Source organism: Strigops habroptila, chromosome 9, assembly GCF_004027225.2.
Source record: "Strigops habroptila isolate Jane chromosome 9, bStrHab1.2.pri, whole genome shotgun sequence".
Classification (NCBI taxonomy): domain Eukaryota; kingdom Metazoa; phylum Chordata; class Aves; order Psittaciformes; family Psittacidae; genus Strigops; species Strigops habroptila.
The window spans coordinates 25,330,848-25,353,690 of NC_044285.2; the positions used below are offsets into that span (position 1 = coordinate 25,330,848).

Below are 22,843 nucleotides of genomic sequence, written 5' to 3' on the forward strand. Positions count from 1 at the left end.
CCCAAGCAGTGTCTGATTACGGATGAATGATGCAGATTTTTGCTAGGATTGCTTTCTCGCTGTACTCCTGTTTTCCAGGCAGGGGTGCAGACCTCCGACAGCTGCAGTAATGAGGCAAAGAAAGGAGCGAGCTTGTTGGCCACAGAAAAAGACTATGGATTTTGGAAACCCAGTACTACAAAACCAAACATTCCACCATGTTTTAGAACAGATGATTCTTGTCTGGCTCTGGTAAACGTGGCCTCGTGACAGCATGGCCCATTTTAGTGTCACTTTTGCACCCCTGTGTTCCTGGATTCCCATGGAGTAATAAGAAATTTTCCCTCCATAGCTCCTTTTGTGGTGGTTACAGTGAGAGGTTGGTGTGGCCGCTACCTCTGCTGGGCTTTTTCCCTTCTTCATGGGAAGCAGCAAAGCTTAAAAGGCTTGCTTCCACCTGAGTTTTAATGCTAACCGTCACTCACATCTCTAAAATGTCCTTTTGTTTCCACTTGGCTTGTTTTAACTAATGCAATGCTCAAGTCTGTCTGTGCAACACAGCAAACCTTGTACAGCAAGGCCAGAGATATTTGGCTTTACAGGTTGTAAAGGAAAATGGATGAAACATTTCAACAGGGCCCCACAGGTACTGTACATGTGGTGACCAGCAGCTGAATACTTGACTGATAGAGTTTACAGAGTTGTTTAAAGCTTCGCCTATTAATGTTTTGTAGCACCTGGCTATTGCAGTGATAAAATATTCCTAAGGCATCCACAATTCCTTCTCTCCCTAAATTTTACGTCCTCTGGAGTGACATCAGTCTTCCTACGTTATTTGGCATGCGTTCTGACAGCTTTTCTAGACATGGATCTTTGACAGTTCTGCTTTTACATTTTTATTGCTTTGTTAAGAGTGTTTTTGGGGCAAGGAATGCTGCTACTTAGAAGCGCCGTGGAAGACATGAGAAGACAAAACTGTTGCAGAAAGCTCATGATGTGAGTGATGAAGATAATAGATTTAGCACTTAAGTGGGCTGGTAATTAGAGCCAGGTGAAAGAAAAAGTGAAGCACTTAAATCCTCATGGTTGAGATGACAAAAAATGTCAACATGAAAGACATAAATTGTTGTCAACAAAATCAGCTCCTCTTAGGCCGAAATACGTGAGAGCTCTCATACTGGTGTCTCCCTGCATAATTTACAATGTACTGTTAACTGCGGGAGGTAGGGAAAGCGTTTCTGTGGTGTAAAACGTGCTCAGTGATAACTTGGAAAAGTTAGTTGTAACTTGTAGCACCAGTGACTCAGAGGCCTTGTGCAGGGACATCAGCCCTGATGTGGCAGAGGGGGCCCACGATACCCTTTATATTTGCAGATGTGGCCGGGCAGGAGGCTGCTGTGGCAAATGTACCTTCATAATCGCTAAAACATCCACACTTTTGGCTATGGCTCTGCCTTTGCAATGAGGGAGCCTGTGCTGGGCAGCGGCCATTTTGTGAGCAACACCATGAGGCTGGGGAAGCATCCCCCTCTCTGGGAGGGAAGGATAAACATCTCCATCCCCTCTCTTTCTGTGTGTTCCCCTTGGCACCAGCCTTCTTGGTGCACCCCGCGGTGTTTCATGGGGGACTTTTGCACTTTTAGCCCCCAGGTGCCTGTGTGTCCCAGGCCTCCATGGAGCACCCGCCTGCTCCACCTCTCCTTCACCGGCCAAGACATGGAACCCTAAAGGACCGCACAGAGGCGGCTCCGCTCCCACCCACGGCCGCGGTGAGGCCGGGCGAGGCGGGCCGGCAGCTCCCGCCGGCGGGCGGGCGGTGAGGCGGCGGCAGGACTACACTTCCCGGCCGGCTTTGCAGGCGCTGGCCCAGCGGGGGATGCCGGGTGCCGTAGTTGCAGCCTCCTGGTGAAAGTTAATAACTGGATCTGGGGTAGGCACTTCCCAGAGCTCCTCGGTGTCTCTCATTGCCATGCCGGCTTTGTCAACTCGGAGGGAAGAGGAGCAAGATGGATGAGCGGGCGGCCGCTGGGGCAGGCGCCCGCGGGGTAAGGAGCGGGTGTGGAGGTGGGAGGTGGAGGCCGGCTACGGGAGGGAAGCTGCCCCACCGGCCCCCCGCAACGAGGCGGGGGCCGTGGCCGCCCTGCCCGGCCGGGATGCGGGGCTCGGGGCAGGTGCAGCGGGGGTTCCCCGCCGCAGGGGCTGCTGAGGCGGCGGCGCCGGCTCCCGCCTAACGGCCGCGGAGTCCCCGGCCCTCGGCTCGGCGGCTCGCCTCCAGCCTGGGGGAAGTGCACGGCCCCGAGGCGGGGTCCCCCCTCAGAGCCCGGGGAAGGGGCTCCCGTGTCCGTCCGCTGCCCTCGTGGAGCCCGCCGCCTTTCCCGGGCCAGGCGGGCAGGAGAGGGGCAGTTCTGTGGCTGAGCCCGCAGCCCCCGGGACCGCGTCCCGTGTTTGGGGTCACCACAGGCGCTCCCGGTGGTCTCCGGGAAGGCGAGGGGAAGGCTGCGAGGGTTTGCGGTGGGGACTGTTTGATGTGTGTGGTAGTAGGGACAGAGGAGTCCGTGTGAAGGAAGGAGCAGAGCCGTCCTGTCTCTTCCTAGGTCCATTTTCAAGTCGTTGTAAGGGGATGGTTTGCTACCCGCGGTCCTGCAGAGGAGGTCCAGGGCCTCTGCCCCTGCCGCTCTGCCATCCTCTTCCCTGTGGAGACCCTGGCCCTGACAGCCCCAGAACCCCACAGGAGCTGATCCACATCTGCCCCAGCTCTGAATTAAGCAGAATTGACTCCAAATCCTCCTGCTTTGATCTCTCAGAGAACAAAACGCCAGGCTGAGGGTGCTAATCCCCAAAGAGTTAAAAGCTTTGTGTTTGCATCCTTGCCTGGTAGAGAGTGGGGATCCCACCAGCCCCTTTTGAGGCTCTGGGTTTAGCCATCCCTGCTAGTACTTCATGGTCTGCCCTCAGGTTGAAAGATTCTGCCTTTCCTTAGCAGACTGATTCAGGTAGACCCATACATATTCACCATCACATTTACCAGATGGTTGAAGCAGAAGCACAAATCCTGTCTGTATCAGTTTGAGGATTCCTTCTGAGGAAGGTGAGATGCATAAAGAAGATCCCCATTCAATTTTCAGGTTAAAATTTTCAGTGTCACCTCTGATAAATGATCCTCAGTTCATCTCTAATGCAGCATTAAATAGCAAATTCCATCTTGGTTCGCTTCTCATTTTTATTCTGCTTTTTAACAATTATTTTTCATTAAGCATCTAATCCTATCCCAGCATTTCTCATCAGTGAGGCTCAAGGTGCTTTACAGAAGAGGTAAAAATATGATTATTCCAATTATCCTTTTTAAGGCTTTGGGTTTGGGCAGTTTCTGCAGATAATATAGGCCATAGATAATTGAGAGTACGATCCAATTAGAGGAAATCCCCAGCTGTAAACCAAAGTGCCATAGTGGAGCAGCCACTCTTCAGAGACCTTGTAACCCAATCTGCCTGATCAGAACAGCATCCCATTAACCCACAAATCTTCGCTCTCCTGTCTGCCCCAACAGCAGGTACTTCCACACGCCTGCGTGTGACCCAAGGGAGAGAGAGTGTTGGAGTTTCAGTCCCCAAAATCAGTCTGGGGAGTGTTCTCCTATTAAAGCTCCTTATCTTGTCATTTTAATAAAGGTCTCGTGTTCAGAGGCTTACCAAAATGTACAGCATGAAGTGAGCAAGGTTAGGTGTAGAACTGAGCTAATTTTTTAGCAGAAATAGTTATTGGAAATTAGAAGCATTGCTCAAACTGGAGTCCAGAAGATACAGAGAAGGTTGTGGCCTGGAATCCAGTTCATACATGACCTAAACTGAGTTGTGACCCCGAGACTTGCTCTGAACACCTTGTCAAATTTCATCAGAGTTGGACGTGAACTTTCATGTTTGGGAGTTGAGGCTCCAGGTTGCTGGTGCTAAGCTGGATCTGTGTATCCTGGCACCTGCCTGTCCCCACTGAAGCTCCCTGTCCCTGGACCACTGTTTATCCACATAATTCAGCAGTAGGGCTACATGGATGAAATCCTTGTTCTCATTCCAAATACCTGCTGTCACGTATTACTTATTCTGTGGGAACGTTTTTGCTCCAATTCGTGGTTACACGGTGTTCAGCGATGACCTAATTGCAACGTTCTTCATTAGGCAGAGAAATTCCTGACTTTGGCTTTATAGTTCCCCTTCTCAGTAAGTAAATCACTGCTCTGTAACACCATCCACCATCAGCACTGCCACTTTAGCCTAATGTTTTACTAGGGATCGTAAGGCTGATGGAGGCACTTTGGAGTGTGTGGATCTACAGCAGCTTCTCACACTTCACCTTAGTAATGTCTAACTTAGCCCAGAGCAAGTGTAGACCATCTTGTGATGAAAATGATGATGAAAAACCTGATGACCTATAGCAGCTTTCTTACCACTAAAGAAACTGCACCTGTGTTAGTTTGGTGGAGTGTAATTTCCTTCCAAGTTGGTGATATACGAGCAGCCACAAGTAAAACTGAAAAAGGCTAAACTGGCTTGTGGAGAGGCTTAAGCTTGGCCAGGGAAAGCTGGTGTAATTTTCAAATGTAACTTAAAGGGATGCTGATTGCAGGTTACGTTAAAATGAGTCCCTTAGTCCCTTAGGGTCTTGGAGAGACCTATATCTAAATCTATCTGTGCCATAATTTCTTCATTTATATTGTGTTAAACTGTAATTCAGTCTCATAGGCTGGAAGCTTTGACTAGTAAGGCATAACTGGAGCTCCGAGTAATGCTGGCGGTACTGGAAATGTACTGCAAGTGACAGAAGGGAACCTCCAGAAATAAGGAAGCAGGATTGCAGACATTTTAGGCAGCAGGAGGGAGGATGAAAACAGAAGAAAGGGGGAAGGGACAAAGGAAAGAAAAATATAAAAGAAAAAGCAGGAAGAAAAGTAAAACACCACCATTCTAGGTGCCCATAGGTGTGGTGTGGGTGAGGCTCTGTGACTGAACCAAGTTTCCTTAAGAACATTATCATACACCTCTTTTGGGAGGGAAGAGAAGGGAAGAGGGGTCCCGGAGAAATGCATATCCACACAATGAAGCCTTTGGTTTCTTCCCTTGCGCATTTGTAGAACGCTCACGTCTTACCCCAGGAGACATTCCCATTTCCTTTCATTTACCAGTGTTTGGAAGGCGGAAGGAGATGAGGCACTGTTGGGTTCCCTTATTAACTTAATCTGTGGGAAGCCCTACATAAATCATTGGATTTCCTAGTCTTGATAGAACGAGGTATTTGTACAGTGAAGTCAAACAGAAGATGGAGGTTCCTGGATGGGGAGGCTTTGACACTGTTCCAGTCCTGTGCCTGTGACTCTTACTCGTGCATTTCTTTGAAGTCTGAAGCTTAGGAGTCTGCATTAATGATCAAGGAACAGAGCTGAATACAGAATTCGTATGGTACGAAGGTAAAGGTGTGGGTAGGAATGTGGGAAGAGAATATTTAAGAGCAGTCTGGCATGTATAGTTAATAAAAAGTAATCATGTTAATTTCCTGCAGTTACTCAAGTTCTCAAAGCTTTCAGCATCTTCTCATTCCTCATAGAGCAGTGATCTCCAAAATATTAACTTCCTTGAAAAGTAGAAAACTTCAGGGTCAAAACTTTTTCTCCTTTTCTATAATGGGAAACTTGCTCTGATCCCTCAGGCAGGAATGTCTGTTCCTCATGCAGTGTTTTAATGCTGTGCTTGGCATTTGGCTGTCACTCTGTCCCACTCAGCCAAGTGTCAATGATCCCTGAATGCTTAGAAAGCTCCTTGGGACTCTCTGCAGATGTTAAGCGCTTCTGAAGTTCGGATTTGTCAGGAGCAGAATGCATTAGAACAATTATTTCTGACTTTGACTTACGATTATGTTCAAAGTCACTTATTTTTACCACTGTGCTTGTTCCTTTTAGGGCTCTTAGCTGTTTCTCTATTTCAGGAGCTGTTCTTCCCACCTTTTACTTCATGAAGTTCATCAAGTAAAAAGTCAAAGTAAAATGCTGGGTAGCTTGCTACACTTAATATACAGATATCTACTGCCTGAAATGGTGAAATAGATCCTGACCTGCTATTGTAGTTTCTGACCTGCTATTTTAACTGCTTTTTCCAGAACTCTACCCTAATTGCTGCTTTTCCTTGGTTGAGCAGCAAACCAGTTCCCCTCTAAGCCCCAGGAGGATCCAGATTCGTCTGAAGAAGCAAAGGTCAGAATTCAAGACTCAGCTTCTATGTAGGGACCTTATGAGGCAGATCCCAAGGTGGTGTTTCTGTCCTGCCAGATCTGGAGCTGCTTTCAAAACCCTGGCCCTCGGCACAGGGGGTTTGCAGTCTTGCTCTGGATGTCTCCTGTGTGGTGGAGGGCTGCAGACCTTCCGCAGGGCTTTGGGAGCACTGGGCTTTCACTGGAGCCACTCACCCTCCCACACCCTGTAATTCAGCCATGGCTGCACACTCCACCTTGTCAGAGGGTTGACTCTGACCCTCAGGTGGATGACTGGGACCCCTTTCTCCAATGTGTGTTGCTGCTGTAAACTGAATCTCCTAAGTATCGCAAATACTTTGAAGCCATCCTCATGAACCAGTTCCTGAGAGTCTTGCAGGCGTTGAAAGGGAGAGAAGGGCAGAAAAACCCTATCTCTGACATTGTTCTCCCCTCTTGCCCCCCGGGAATTCTAAAGACAAATTATCTTAAGCAGTTCAACATGTACTGAGCTTTAGTTCCTTAGCTAAGACAGAGCAGAATGTCTTTCCATGACTATGTTCAAAACCAAAGAACAAAAAGCTACCTTGAAAAATGGCCATTGGGAAGCAGACCGGCAAAAGCCAAGAAACTTGAGCCCTTTGCTAATGAATACTCTGTCCTTAACATTGTCTCTTTTGTTTTCCACACTTGCATGAGCTGCACATGGATTCAATTTGCCAGTCTTTAACCCTTCTTACTGATGCCCAGTCTGTGCAGAGTTTGGAAACTGGGACAGCTGTCACTTGGGTACTTTGCTTTGGGTTTATTTCTTTTTGCTCCTGATCCGCTTGTCCCTGTGCGGTTTCTGGCTGGGATGCAGTAAAGCAACACATGAGGGGTGTGGACAAGGCTTGGGTGCACGCTGGGGAGAGGGAGTCAAAGCTTTTCCAGCTTCCTGGCAAAGGGTGTAGCAGAGACAGGGCTGAGAGCAGGTTTGCTTTCATTAAAATACAGTAGCATTTCCACTGTCACATTGGTGCTATGCTGAGACTTTTTTAAGCAGAGCTGTTTTTCTTGGCATAGCTCTAAAATTGATGGAAAGTCAGGGTGGAGCCAAGGGATTTGGCATCCTGGGAACTTCTCACACCAGCTTGTCTTTATGTGGCAGCACAGCAGAAGTGCTTTCTGCAGAGAGAAGCATTAAACATCAGATGTTTATTTGTGATTGAAATTTATTCCAGTGAGTGGTGATGGCCCATAGTAAATACATTTCTTAGTAATGACTGTATTGTTTCCAAAACCAAAACTAGCTCCTAGAGTTCCTGTTTGCTAAATTGGGAGGAATTGAATTAATCATCCATTTCAAACGAAGTGGCATTCTGTATCAAAACCATAATGCATTTTCATTCCTCATTTTTCCTCTCGGTAACTACTGAACAGAGCTCACCAGCAGAGAGTGCTGGTGCTCTTCCAGAACGGGGCAGCAGCTTCTGAAATTGATTGTAAAATCGAATCAGATTTTGTTCCATCATTCTATTTTTAGGTTTTCATTTCTGTGAAAATGAAATGTTAATCAGTGATCTGTGGCTTGATATCTTGCTGGATCTCATTATCCATCTTCTTGTAGCTTACTACAGGGGAAAGATTGCGTAGAGGTGTAACTCTGTGCTCAGAAAAATTGCCACTTTCTGAAGCAATTATTAAACAGAATTTCATATATTTTGTCCCAATGCATTTGACCTTTTTGTACATAACATTATTTCCTCTTACATTTCTCTTCTTTAATTTCATGTTCAAAATAATCTGTTTACTGTTCAGTACAGCTTGTTTGTAGTGGGGGGAGATGGTCTTGCTCCCACAATGAGTAGAGCTCTAGCATCTGTGTTGTGCTCATTGTTTCACCATGCTTTTAACCTTCCCAGGCAATGGAAGGTTGCTTCCAGCTGAAGATTACTTTTGGTTGGGCCTCTTTCATTTCTCAGTTCTGAGCCTGCTTCTGACATTGATACTAAAAACAAGTTGCAAAAGCTTTAAATCCAAAATCAGTCCTGTCCCCATGGTATTTATCAATATAGTTGCACCATTATAGGACTTTAAAGAGGTTTGGCTTTTTGGTTTCAAATCAGCTGTGGTTTCTCCCTCTTCATCTTTATGGCCATTGAAATACCAGGATTATCAAGCCTGTGTTTTGCTGCAGAACCTGCTGTGCATCTCGCTCTCTTGTGAGTTCATGCATTCTTTAGTTATCAGGAGCAAACAAAGACTGTGTTGAAGTGCAGGGTCTCCATGCTTTACTCTTACAGCTCACTCTGATCCAAATCCACTGGAAGCTGAAGGAATCCTTTAATTCATTTCAGCAGATTTTGAAGAGAAATCTCTTTTTAAAGAGGCAGGAGAGTGCAGAGAAACAAGAGAGATGGTCAACTTTCGTACATCAAGGTTGTTGACACAATAGACATCAGTTAAAGGCTTACAGGTCCTTCTCTGGGAGAAGAATGGTGACTTGTAAGGAAACCCCTCTATCCAAACTAACCTTATTTTGCCAAAACCACCTTTAAGTCTAGGGGATGGACTGTGAACATGTTCAGAGCAAAGATGAAACCATTAATTTGTTTTTCCATAGTTGGCAGTTGTTCATCATTCTTCTGGTTACACAGCTTTCTTCTGAAATTCCCCATAGGAGGGGGCCAAGGTTCAGCAGTTAATAAAATTCTCTTTGCAGGTGGTACCTGATCAATCAGCTCATGAGTGACCCCTCACTGCTGACCCATATATTGCATTCCACTGTGATAAGCTGTTCCTTTTCTCCCCCTTCCTGTGCAGGCCCTTTCTTCACCCAAGGAACCATGCTGAACTTGAGTTACACCCATCAGAGGTACCATCCAAACTGACACACTTCTCAAAGTCTTCACACACAGTATGATATAGACCCTTAGGTGAGCAGGAGCCATGTTAAAGGACAGGATGTTGGCTATGCAAAAGTCTCTGTTTCCCTCCCAAAAGTTACATGGTCATTAAGCTTTTATTGTACAGAATTGGTAGAATGATAAACTTGTGTAGAAAGACACAGCAATTCCTTAGTGAAGGACAGAGGAATACACAGTGTGTGACTATTCCTCCTCTTGTGTTTGCAAAAGTAGGATTTTTCTGGTGATTCCACACATGTCAAGTTTCATAGTAGTAAGTTCTGGTGGTGTTGGTCTGTGGATACCTGTCATTACCCTCTGTTGGTGAATGATAACTGGCTTTAATTATAATTCGTGCCCAGTCTCATGTCTGTCAGAGTGATTTTGTTTCTTTTCAGAAATCATAGCTGGACTCCAGCCATACCCAAAGGCAGGACCTGAGGGAGTCCGTCAGGGTTCGTTACAGCTTGAGGCTGGGTATAGCAGCAGCATCAGATCCTCTAAATACAACTCAAAATGGCCATGACCACCCTGGGGGCTGTCCAGCCTGGTGGTAAAATGAGAGCAGAAGCTGCAGTGCTGGATGTCCACATTCACGTAGGTGCAGCAGCAAGGCAGGTCCCGTGGCCTGCGACTCCCAGGGGCTCTCCAAGTCTAGACTGAATTCCCTGGAGAAACCACTTAACCCTGCTCTGCCGTGGTGCCTTCTCCATGTGTTTCTTGTGATGCTTACACAGTTCTGAGGTCATCTAATCTCGTTGTGATCTGCATCCCCTAATGATTCGTTCACTTCCTATCCTTCAATGAATGTATCTGTAAAACTGACTTGGGCTTCTATGGCAAGAAATACAATCTCCCTTTTCAGAACAACCTATTTCTTGCTCTTGCTCACCTCATGCACTTGGCCTCAGCTTCTCTTCTTAGTCTTTTTTGCTATATCTCTTACATGAGTTTTTTTTACTGTAGGGTCATTATTTCACCCAACTGCATATTTACAGACTAGACAAAGACCCCCCCAGCTTTGGTGGTGGTGGGAATGTGCTGTCTGGTCCCAAGAGCTGAATGGCACTTCTGAGCACTGTTAATAGTTTATTTTTATGTGCCAGAAGAAAAGCTCTGTGAAACTGGCCCGAGATCAGAGATCCAGGGAAATTAATTTACACCCCTCTCAGCTGCACTGAATGGACGCGGGACTGAGCGGTGATTTCTCTCTGTACATGAGGGATAATATCAGCAGCTTCCTGAGCTCCAGCTGCTGTGGACAAAGGACGGTGGAGTTACAGTGATTCCTGGAGGGAGGAACTTTTAAGATGGAGGAATTTTAAAGAATGTGAAGGACAACCTCTTAAAAAAATCGTAGGTGGAGCAAGTCCAGGTCATCCAAACACTTCGTAAGCCCAAGATTTATTTTCCTAGTTGCCGTTGTGGCATTTATCTTTTGTGCTTTTTAACACATCTCCTGTGACCTTTGTATGATTGCATAAATTGGCCCGAGCGCGCTGGAACAGTTATTAGGAACCCCTTTCTTGTGCTGTTTCCTGAATTCCCACATTGTGGCGTGATGTGTGTATGGAAACTGCTCGCTTCCTCCGCTGGCAGCCGTTCAGATGTGCGCTGGAGCTCCTGAGGACTGGGCTGGGCGGGAGCTGGGTGAAGGGAGGATACAGGGGGGGAGAATATTTTAAGGAAGAGAATTTGGATTCTGTGCATCTTTGTTCTTTTCCAGTTCTGATAAAGCTGTTATCTCCCATTGTGTGGGTTAAACACGAGCAGTGCTAGCGCTCTGCAGAATAAACAGCAGCAGAGGAGTTGAGGTTAATACGCCTCGGGCAAGGCTAGCTGCTTTTCAGTGTCTGCATTAAGCAATATTAAGACTCTACCTTCTCTCTCTACTCCCCACTATGTTCTTTCAGCGTGTGGGAGGGAGACAGGATGTGTGATTGAAGCACAGTTTATAACTCTTGAACTTTCTGTAGCTACATTTCCCTTACAACTCTACCCCTCAGCATCTAGCAAATATGTGCTTCATTAGCTGCTGCTGCCTTGTCTTGGGGGTTTTTCTGCATTTGCAAGCTGTAAGGTTATGGGATGTTAATGAACTGTTTACATGTGCTTCTACATTTGTTCCACTGCAGTGTTCCAATGAATAAATGTCAGTTAGGAGGGAAAAAATAGATGTTTATATATACCGCATTCAGGATTACTGAAATTTGACTTCCTGGATTTTTTTTTTCCAGATCTTTCTTTTCAATGTTAAGAGTTGGGGATGTTGGAAAGGATTTGTTTGCTTAGAGTAATTACAAGGTAAACGGCTGAATTCCTAGAATCATCAAATCACAGACTGGTTTGTGTTGGAAGGAACCTTATAGCTCATCCAGTTCCAACCCCCTGCCACGGGCATGACACCTTCCACTAGAGCAGGTTGCTCCAAGCCCCATCCAACCTGGCCTTGAATCTTGTTATGTCTTCTCACACAAAGAGCCCTGATGAGCTCCTGTAGGCCAGGTTGCACAGGGCAAGGATTTGACATGTGGCCAGTTTTTGCACACTTAGTACTGTTGGAAACCAGTGTCCTCTTACAGCCAAACCTCAGCCTGGGACTGCATGATGGACTTCATGTTTGCATGGTTGGACCTTAGTGTGTTATATCAGCTGTGACAGCTTCTTTCATTTTTACTTTTGCTTGTTTTTCAAATGACAAGTTAGTGAACAGGAGCCAGGAGATGAGTAGAAGCTGTCACTGGGAGATCATCCTCGGGAGTTCACGGACAGGAGTGACCTCACAGGGGAGGATTCGAGTGTGTTGTATGCAAAAGCCAGAGGAGGAGGTGGATTGTGAGAAAGGCAACATACCATTGTTTGTACACAAGCATGTTCCTATCGAAGGATCAGTTTGTTATCTTGGGCCCTGTTTTGGCTGGGGATTTGCCCTGATTACAGGTGTGGGGCTGGGAGAAGGTGAAGTTGCTCACCCCATTTCAGTACCAGACATGGTACAGAGGTTGGTACCCTGCAGAGACGACTGCACTGCTGCTGCTACTATGTGTGATTAGATCCTCCACAACAGGGAGGCTGCCTTAAGCCTTTCTTTTTGTCAGCGTTTTGGAATCCCTTTGCTGGCCTTCCTTGAATGGGCAGACAGGCTCAGAGGCAGCATGTTCAGGCTTTTCTTTAAAGGCTGTTCCATGTTTAAACTACTTTTTAAGTTGAATTTCAAGAGTGTGATTCTAGGCACTAAAGCCTTCAAAAAAACCCACCTCTGAATGTGCCTACCATCTTTTATCATGCAGTAAAGTGAGGAAACATGGAAGTTCCTCCCTGTGAGGGTGATGAGGCCCCGGCACAGAGTGCCCAGAGAAGCTGTGGCTGCCCCGTCCCTGGCAGTGTTCAAGGCCAGGTTGGACACAGGGGCTTGGAGCAACCTGCTCTAGTGGAAGGTGTCCCTGCCCGTGGCAGGGGGTTGGAACTGGATGAGCTCTGAGGTCCCTTCCAACCCAAACCATTCCATGATTCTATAAACTCATGGTTGCATTTGGAGAAAATAGTGAAGTCTCTTCTACTTCCACCCCAACCGTTAGATCCAGCTGTGGCAGAGTAGCAGAGGTCTGTGGATGTTTACTGCTGCAATAGACTTAAGCCTTGGCAGACTACATGTAGTCTATTTTATACTTCAGCAGACCATTATATACAGGGAGCTGCTTTAATATCCTGCTTACATGTAGTTAGTCATGATCAGTTCTTGCCATGCTTCCAATTATTTTCAGCATTTGGCCAGCAAAAAGCGGGTGAGTCAGCTCCTCGGCCGGTGTGCGCTGCTGTAAACCCACCCCCCCGACTTAGCGGAGCGGCTTTGGGACCCTGGGGCTGGCAAACCCCTGTGGACGCTTCTGCCGGTGGCCGAGTGACTCACACAGAGCCCGAGCGGGCACCCGCACAGGGCCGGAGCTCCCCGGGGTGCTGCACGGCGGGGTGCGGCTGGACGGTACCCGGGGCCGGGGCCGTGCCTGGGGCCCGCCCGGCGCCCCGAGGGCAGCGGCCACCCGGAGCTCGCTGCAGCGGGGGAGCGGCGGCTCTGCGGAGGCCCCGGCTCCCCGCTGCCGCCCCGCACACAATAGCTGCCGGGGCAGCCCCGCGCCGCCGGCGGAGCGACGGGCGGTGCCGGCGCGGGGCGGGGCGGTGCCGGCGGCGGGGGGCGGTCCCGGGGCGGTGCCGGCGCTTCCTGCCCGCCCCGGCGGAGCGCGGTCCCGCGGGGCGCCCGCGCCGCAGAGCCCGGCGGAAGGAGGCGGAGGAGGGAGCGGAGCTGCCCTGCCTTGTCCTGCCGCCGGTGAGCGCCTGCTGCTGCCCCAGCCCCGCGTCCGGCCCCGCGGCTCCTCCGCGCTCGCCTCGCCCCGCTGCGCACAGGTAACCGCGGAGAAGGAGGCGCGGCGCGGAGCAGCCCAGCCTCCCCCGGCGCGATGCTGCGGGCCGCCCTGCCCTGCCGCGGCCGCGGGCGCTGCCACTGACAGCCGAGCCGGGGCCGCTGCCGCCGGGACGCAGACTTCCCCTTCTTTTTGTTTATTCCGCCGTTCTTGAGGTACCGCTATCGTCCTCCCAGGGACTGCGGGCAGGTCCCGCCTGACTCTGTTGGATTTCTACCCGTCTGTTTTCGTTATCTGTCTGAAAGTATATTTATTTTTAATAAAAGGAAAAAGTCGAGCCACAAATCCAGTGCACATCACGTTCCCCTTTCTGTGGAGTCCGCTTTATTTGTGCAGTTAAAAAAGTTTGCTCCCCCCCATCTCCAGTTTTATTGACACTGAGGATGAAGAAGGATTTGCAAATGAAAGCGCCTTGAAATACAACATCTTTTGGAGAGAGCTCTGCAGTTCGCCTGTTGAGTCTCACATTCCACCCTTTGCCCCTGCTGAATCCACTGTTCTGCCCTTTACTCTCTGGGGTAAAAAACCAAACAACAACAACAAAAACCCGAAGGGAAAAAAAATACCTTTGGCAGCAGGGAAGCTTTGTGTGACTGACCCAACGAGCTCCGAGTGTCCAGTTTCTGAAAAGAAGAAAACCCTTTTGTCTTCAGCAGATCAGTAGGTAAGAGACGTGCTCATGGCGCAAGGAACTCAGCATTCATTCGCGCAGCCTAAACCTGGCAGTTAGACTGGCTCTCTGCTCTGTCAGCTTTTGCCCATCGCTTCTCTCTCCTGTAAAGATTACTCTTCATCTTGCCTAAAACCTGCACTCATCCACCCGTTTCACCACTGGCAGTAAATAGCCCCTATTAATAGTGATGTGCTTGTGTGTAATGGGATCAAGGAAAATTCAGTGGAAGTCGGGCTGGGTTTGAAAGCAGCTGCGTTTCTTGCAGTGTTCTTTTGAGAGAGTAATCACAGTCATTGTGCTCATAATCCACGTGTTGGGATTGTCTTTGCTCCTCATGCTCCGTGGAGAAACATGGATGTGCCTTTACACGCGTGCAAAGAGGGCTTCCACCGTCAGCTGAGAGTCCTTGTTTCGCACTGGAATTTGTTTTACATTAAGTGCTTTACTGCTGTGTCACAAGGTGTAGAAATGTTGAACCTGTAATTAACACGCCTTAACAGATTATTGAACATGGCCGGGAACATGCTTGGCGCTGTACAGAGGGAGTGTGAGGATGTTTTCTTTGTTTTGAGATACTTATTTCTTTAAAGTGAGACTGAAAACTCAGCAGGGACATGTGCACATAATAACTGGATGGAGGCCCAGTCTCTGTGCAGGGAAACATATTTTGTAGCATACCCCTTTCTGCAGGGGCTGAGTGCTGGATGTGTGCTGGCTTACAAGGGATAATACCCCTGTGAATTCCTACTTCTCGTCCTCCAGCTCTGTACCCACATACCCACTTCCCTATGGCCAGAGTTTCAGTGCTACCAGCCTTTGGTGCACTGTGGAATTTTGTGTGGCTGGTAGTAGGACTCCTCTGTGCATTATACTGTTCCCTGTGGAAACACGCAGCATTCCCCAGCAGGAGGATCTGGCTGTTCATGTGGTGGAACCAGCCTTGACATCATGCTCTTCCCCACTGCGTGGGTTTTTCCTGTGAATGATACAGGAAATGCTGCATACTGGTCTGTTGTGGTCCCTGTTCCTCTTTCTTTTTATTTTAACTTGGTTTTCTTTTTACCTTTCCTCTTCCCTGGAGGGATATTTGTGGGAGAAGAAGGTGGGAAAGGTGTCCTGGTCCTGCCTTGGGATGAGGGCAGTGTCGGCGTGCTGAGGCGCAGTGGCCAGTGGGGCACTTTGCTGGTGGCTGACCAGGATCCATCCTGGGGGTGAGGACGTGGCACAGGTTTTGGCTGCAGTCGCACTTGTTTTTCTGCTCCCCTTGACTTCTGGAGACTGAGACTTTCAGGGTGGGACCACAAGAGCCATCTCCTCTAGCTCTCTTGTGCTGCTCCTATGTGAGCGATGGGCAGCAGCATGTTGGTTGTCAGGGCTGAACCCTACCATGGAGACCGTGACCCTGTTAAATCTTTGGGTCAGGCTTTCTCCAGCCTTCCCTCAGTGACTGCTCCTCTTAGAAGCAGAGTCGTGAGGTGACCCTGGAAAGATTTGCCCCATAGTTGAAGATGCAGGTTCACCTGGGGCACTTGGCCTCCCTCTCTTTTTCTCCAGGACATTTCTTTGCGACATAACCCCCTGTCCTTAAAACATTCCTGGGAGCCACAAACACAACATGGAATGATTTGTTTCTGCTCTAGCGCTTTCTTGAGGAAAGGGTAGGATTTCCAGGAGGAGGGAAGGGGGTGCCTGGTCTTCTCCCAAGCTTGTTGTCAAGGAGGCAGAGAGGAAGCTGGGCAGTGTGGAGTAGGCAGAACAAGTCATACAGTGGGACATAGGATTGATTGCAGTGGTGCTGGCACCTCGTAATCGTGGTGTTGTTTGGCATGAAATACTTCAAGTGGGATGGTTGATTAATATACTGATAGCATGGTTCATCATTCTACCTGTTTATGGTGACACATGGCATGGGATTGTGCCATAAACGTGGCAGAATCAAAGGATTGCTCTTTCCTGAAGCCTGCTGGAGTGACCTTGGACTAACGGATGCTTTGTAGCACTGAACGCTGCAGCTGGGCCACAAGGGTTTTGTACATAATACAAATGTATAAAAATTCTCTGTAGTCTGTAATACAGCTCAAAGGGCAGCTGATTTAGATGTGCTTGAGTGTTAAGGTCAGGAGATCACATTCCATGGGTTACTAGATGAAAGTGCTTGAAGAGGGCATAGCATAAATATTTGATTCATATAGAAGGGATTGGTGCAAATCCTTTTGTCCCTTCTCCCAAGAAGTTCAGTGGGCAAAGCACCGTTAGCAGAATAAAACCCCACCAAGCAACAGAAAATTTTTTACCTCCTTTGTGCTGGAGGAAGTAGGACATTAACGTAGTGTGTTAGTGTTGAATTCCACTAAAACTCTTTTCATGGGGTGCACCATCAAGACCAGCTAAGAGAACTCCTGTTTTTAAATGTAAAATGACTTGTAATGCATGGGCTCTTGAAGTTGGGTTTAACATTGTATGCAAACATTGCCAGCTGGTGGGGATCTTTCTGGATACAGAAGAACTACATTTGTACAAGAAGGCTTGAATGATGTATTTCAGATGCATCCTGATTAGCATAAGCCATTCACTTTGCAAAAGAATAGCAAGAATCCCAGAAGTGTAGATAATTTAATAGTTCTCTTGTTCTCTTTATCCTGCCTTTCATCAGCAGACTGACCAATCTTTTTGTGTATTTAGAAATCAGGTTGATTGCTTTACTGCCACGTTTTCCTAACCAGGACAGTGTATTTGCAACCCACAAGTTCTCAAAGCACAAATGCTGCTCTCTCTTCTCTCCCTTCCTTTTGTCTCCAGTTGAGTGTACTGTGATTATTTTTTAGGGGGTGTTTTTTGAGGGAACAACTTGCCCCATTTAATTCTGTTTAGCACTCAGCACAATGATGTCCATGGCTGGGGCTCCCTGTCACTGCAATGAATGAACAGCTGAAGTAAAACTTCATCTTGTTAAAGGCTTTATTTTCTTAAGGTGGCATAAAATCTGCTGTAGGTTTAGGTTGTTGCTGTATTACTGGGTATACAGAGATAAGTCTTTAATTCTACCATTATCAACAGTCCAAGTGTATGTTCATGTATGAACACTTTTCGCTGTGAATGAATTATCTGTTCCTCCCTCTCTTGGGGCAGAACTCTGTTTTGCAGTTCTTGCTTTATTCTTACTGACAGCTTTTAAAGAGCTGCAGAACTGTGACCCGATGGGAAGACAAAGCCAAATACAGGAAAGTTCTTACATGTTCAGACTTTGTATTAAACTAAAACGTGGCTCCAAACACCTGTAAATGACGAGATTCTCTGTTCAGTGCAGAATATGGTGTGTGTTAGGTTCTGTTCTGAATTAAAAAGAAAACTATGACCTTGTTCTTGGCAAAAGGACCTTGGGTTATTAGATGTTCCCGCTTTGGAGTGAAGTATAAATGCTTTCTGAATACAGTAAGATGCCTGTTTTCCCCCATCTAACTGTGGTTGCACATTCCCATATTTCACGGTATTTCAGACACTCACTTTTGAAGAAATCTTCTCAAAGGTTTCCTAACTGAAACAGCCTTATGGATTTTTTTTTCTCCTCGCTATTGTGGACGATATAGTGGGAGTGGAATGTCCTTGGTTGCCAATGTTTGCTGCTAGGTATCCCCCTTCCATGGAGACCAAATGTTTATAATAGTGTGAGAACAGCCATTCTTGGTGATTGGCAATAAGGTTCAAGGCTCTCTTTCTCCTCTTCTATCCACTGAAATACAAGAGAGGACTTGGATCTCTTGGCTCTTCATAGAAGTGTTCCAAATTGCCTATTGCTGGGGTTATAAAGTTTCAGGAAGCACTAGGGGATTTGTCAAAATGATTTAGCCCATTGTGTTGAATCTGGGCCACGACTGATTTCTGTAAGCTGCTTTTCTGCTTTCAAGAATTCTTTGCTTGTCTTACTTTCTGATGAGTAGCTACTTTCTAGATTAGACTTTCATCTACTTCTTGTGCCTGATTTTCTCTGTACGTGTCCAGTATATGGCATCATCATATTGTAGGCTTTAAATCATTGTCTTTATGAAAGAACAGGCACATAGCTGCCCTGTGAGTCCAGTTTGGCTGCAGGAGCTTCTCAGTTGTTAAACCCTTGTAGACAGGAGAGAGTGTGTTCCCAAACAGCTCTGGAATGCGGTGCTGGCCACAGGAAGAACTGCATGCTGCAGCCTCCACGCTGTGGCCATACCTTCAGCTTTTGCAAAAGTGTTTGATGCTGAAATTGTATCCATGTGAAAATACTGTGCTGTATGGAGAACTCTAAAGTCAGCAAATACCCAAATCTTGCACATTACTTGGCTCTCCAGAGGAGCCTTGAGATGTAATCTTCGAGACAGCAAAAAAAATCTCAACGAGTGTGGGGAATAATAATGTAAAGGAGCTCCTAGGAGCAGTTCATTTTCAAATATGCAATAAAATATTGCTCTGACTTGCCTGCTATGCCTGTAAGTGAAAGCTCTTCAGGGCTGATGAAATTTGTGTTTACTGGGACGTCATAGAATCCCAGACTGGTTTGGGTTGGAAGGGACCTTAAAGCTCATCCAGTTCCAACCCCCTGCCATGGGCAGGGACATCTTCCACTAGAGCAGGTTGCTCCAAGCCCTGTCCAACCTGGCCTTGAATGTAATTTTTTAACTAAGCATATATTTGAAACATATATTTCAAGGCAAACCAGACATCGAATGTAAGCGGGAGATGGTGAATGAGGAGTGAATAGGTGAATTAATAGGAACTGGAAAGAGAAAGTCATGAACAAAACAAGAAACTGAGAACAAAATAAAAAGGCCTGTGGAAACAGAGTTCTCAAAGCCTTAAAATCATGTCTTAGGAGAGAGTGATTGTGTGAAGGAAGAGCGTGTGTTGGAGCTCCTGTTGTGCCTGGGGATCATGAGTTGTGGTCATCCTTGGTGAGGGTTGTCGATGTGTCGTGCTGTGTTTGAGCAGCTCCCGCACTGCCAGGTTGCTGCTGGAGAAGCGAGTGCTCGCTCCCGTTCCTCATAGCTGGATCATCTCCTGTTTTACTGGCACGCAGTCTGTGTTCTTGGTCCTGCAGAAGGGACTCACAGATAAATACTGCCATTCATACTGGTTGCTTTTCTGCTTTCCCATCCTCTCTCAGAATGGCTCTTGTCTAGTTTGGTTGTGTCTGAGCTTAAAATAACCTTTTATTAAAAAAGAAAATACTAAATATCTGAAATTCTTTGGGATTTTGGAGAGGTCTTTGGTCATTTTCCTTGATAACTGCTGTTGGACTATATAATGTCTATCAGCATTGGTTACGATATAGAATCACAACTTTGTTTAAATCATAAGGAAGTTCACTGATGTAATAAAATTGGTTTTTAAAGGCCTTGCAATTATTTGTGTTAGCAAAGCACTTCCAGTGTCTAATTGCAGACCAAGATGTTGTTGAGTAGTTCTTTTATATGAGTGTCTATGAATTAAACCAATTTAAGTTGTTGGTTAATGAATGTATCAGTATTTGTAAGGCCTTGTCTAAGAGCTGTATCACAGGAATGTTTACTGTAAAATGCTTTTGTGTCTCTACACAACTTGGTTTTTGAAAGAATTATTTCATTTTTGAGGATTATTTACTGTAACCCTCAAGGAAAGTAATTCCACATTGCAGTGACTTTGTTCACTTCAGGGTTTGGTGGACTTTTCCTGCTGTTCTAATTTGGGTGGTTCTGTGTTCAGCTGAAACACACTTTGTTGCTTCATACTAGGGCTAACCCGTCTTGTTGTTGGGCTTGGGAAAAACAGGGTGGGAAAACATATCTTCCTAGTTTTCCCATTGTGTTTTGGAAAAGAAACAAAGCTGAAGCCTTCATCTTTCTGGAGACAGAGAACATAAACCCAGTGTACAACAGCCTGCGGAGGTACACGAGGAATCCATGACCTGTATTTACTGAAATCATTGCAACCTATTGCTGATACTTACATTAGGTAAAACCCAATTTGAAACACTTTTAAGTGCAGGATGATAAAGGTTGAAGAGACAGAGAGCAATTAAATAGCATGTTCCACCCTTCCTTTGGGTAAGATCAGGGATCAGTAGAGAGCAGGCAGAAAAGAGTGCTCCAGAGTTATATGAAAACCTCAGCTTTTCCTGTTGCCAAGTTGGGATGGGGTGTGGAGCACTCGGGTCTTAAAAAAGTAATAAAGGATCTTAGCACCTAAGGGGAAGAGTGGATTTGCTGCCTGGTGAAACACCGGTGTGTGTTTGGTTTGGGGACAGAGGGATAGCAAGAGAAAATTTGTCTGGGAGGCCCCGGGCCCCGTCCCAAGCTGCTCAGGTGGCATTTTGAAGGTGTGTTTTCCATGGAGCAGTCCCAAAGGCTGGCATGGAGCTGGTGCCTGTGGAGGCAGAGGGATGTGTTGCCTTGCGAGGCAGGGGACAGCAGGTTTTCCAGCCGCGTGAGCCCTGGCTGTCATGTTCCTCAGGCCGTGGAGAGCTTGGTGCATTTCCTGCTGGCATGGACTACAGCTCTGCAGGAGGGCTGAGCCCAGGTTAATGATCTTGGAGTTGTGCTTAAGGATCAACGTGTTACCTGTGGTTTCTGTGCGTGCAGAAGTTCATTTTAGCACATCTCGGTGCTTAAGTGGCAGAAGATTGTGATGTCTTATTAGTTGCTGATGCTGCTCCATCAAAACGCAAACATGCAGGTTTCCTTCATGAGAGGAATATTGTGTAGCTGTAACTTCTGGTTTCTGCAGCTGCTAGGGATGGATACCTTGCAGAAGTACCTTCTCCAGCTATAGAAGGTACTTGGAAAGTTCCCCTGCCTTCTGTTGGCCCAAGTTCTGTGCCGCCTACATCCTCCATTCAAACCATTTAGCCAAGATCGATGCTTAAAATATTTGCTGCTTCAGCAAATGGAAATGATGGAAAATCTTTCTAGTAGTGATGAAGTTTATATTAGCAAGAAGTTTTGCTGGTTTGGTTTACACAAGGTTTCCTAAGCAATACACCTAAACCCAATTATTTCCTAGTGTAACTGCATCTGCTTTAGAGTGGTTGCTGGAATAGTTACGTTGAAAGAAATCAGTTCCCTGAGTGTCATAGTTGTGGCAACAAAAACATAAAGGGAGGCCAGGATTTAGCCAATCAACACGGCACTAAAGCAAATGTAGTAGTATCTTCCTCCCAGTGTGGTGGTGAGGCTCAGTTAATCATCTTGCAAGTAATTAAAGGTTTTTACAAGGTGCACATGAAAGCCCACGTGGTTATGATAAAAGAACACCACCAAACCCCACTTTTATAACATCCTTGCTTTCTAAAAATTCGGTGGTCTGCGTCTTCTGTTGGGTTTTACTGTTAAAAAGGTAAAATGCAGATCCATCTTTTTAACCCATGCTACCCACTGAGATCCCAGAATGGGCTTGTTTTGTGATACTGGGTTGTCCCAGCACTGCGTTAGGTTTGTTCCCTTCCTTGAGCTACAGCATCAGTGAGCACTGTCAGGCTGACTGTCAGCTGATAAGTTACCTGCATTTCAACTGTCCATAAAGGAAAACAAAAAGCATCCCTTTAAAAAAGAAACCAGAGGGGCTGTGCCTACTTGCTTTGTGCGTTCTGTGATCAGTCCTGTTAAATTCTGTGAAATTGCTCTGTGAAATAAGAACTACTCCTCCATATGGGAGCTTAAAATAGTTTAAATTGTGGTAGTGCTAGGAAAAGCCAGAAAATTCCATGCTAAAGTTAGGCCTTAGTGATTGTTTTCTTCTCTACACCCTCTCCACCTGCGGTTTGTATTTGTGTCAAGTGAAGATACGTATTTTCAGGATGTCACAATGGAAATATGAGGCAAAAATACCTTAAGGTAGCATAAAACAGATAATCTGGGGGTTGTATTTCTGTTGTTTTCAGGACTTAAGATTTAGGTTTGAATCTGAACTTTATTTTTAATGCAGATGGTGATTTTAATCTTTTTGTTTATCTCACCAGCAATTAAAACAGCCTGATCCTATCAGTAGGGACAAACGATGCACTGTCAACGTTTTGCTCCCTTCTGATAATGCACATGAAACTGGTTCGCGTGTTTGAAGATTACATTTTGCTCTCACATGGTTTTCATTATCTCAGAGCCCCGAGGAGAGGCCTGGACTAAATCAGTGAAGGAATGGAGAAACCACACAATGCAATGAAAATGGTGCTGAGGAATACTTGGGATAGTTGTGGGACAGGGGCTGCTGACGACAGAAGCAGGGCGCTGCCTGAGTGCTAGCAGCAGCAAGAAGTGGTGCATTCTTAAAAGACAAAACAGAACTTGATGTTGAATTAAAACTGTGGCTCAGGCTTACAGCAATTCCCCAGTTCTACAAGGATAATGACTGGAAGTCTGTGAAGTTTGAAGCGGATCAGTCTTGCTCGGTATGTGCTGGGAGGCAGTGCTCTGAAACGAGACCTGGTGTGACTAAACGTGTGTAAGCTTGATCTGGTTTTATCAGGAAGACGTCTAAAAGGTGAGCTTGTGGCCTTTATGAAGTTAATAATGAAGTTAGTGTTTCATTAACTGTGCAGAAATTGCAGTGCGTGCCATGAAAGGCTTCTCTCTGCAGATGTGAGTAGTGCTTGGTTGTGCTGCAGAGCAGTTTAACTGAGTGGTGGGATGTGTTCGTGTAGAAATATT

General features: G+C 46.6%; 2 protein-coding genes across 5 annotated transcripts in view; one reads left to right on the forward strand and one right to left on the reverse strand.

The window, feature by feature from the left end:
* Positions 1-1,851: 1,851 nt before the first annotated feature.
* The window catches only part of AMOT (angiomotin), a 62,902-nt gene continuing 41,910 nt past the window's right edge, over positions 1,852-22,843 (forward strand). The window contains exons 1-2 of one of the 4 annotated variants that reach the window (XM_030497410.1): positions 1,876-2,024; positions 6,124-6,217. The gene's annotated coding sequence lies outside the window, so the exon portion shown is untranslated. Of the gene's footprint in view, positions 2,025-6,123; positions 6,218-13,306; positions 14,184-22,843 lie in introns of those variants that run through there. The other 3 variants (XM_030497409.1, XM_030497408.1, XM_030497411.1) reach the window with 3 other exon arrangements.
* On the reverse strand, positions 1,941-2,579 carry LOC115613114 (basic proline-rich protein-like). Its single transcript, XM_030498203.1, has one exon. The coding sequence runs from the start codon at positions 2,577-2,579 to the stop codon at positions 1,941-1,943; it is 639 nt and encodes a 212-aa protein (XP_030354063.1).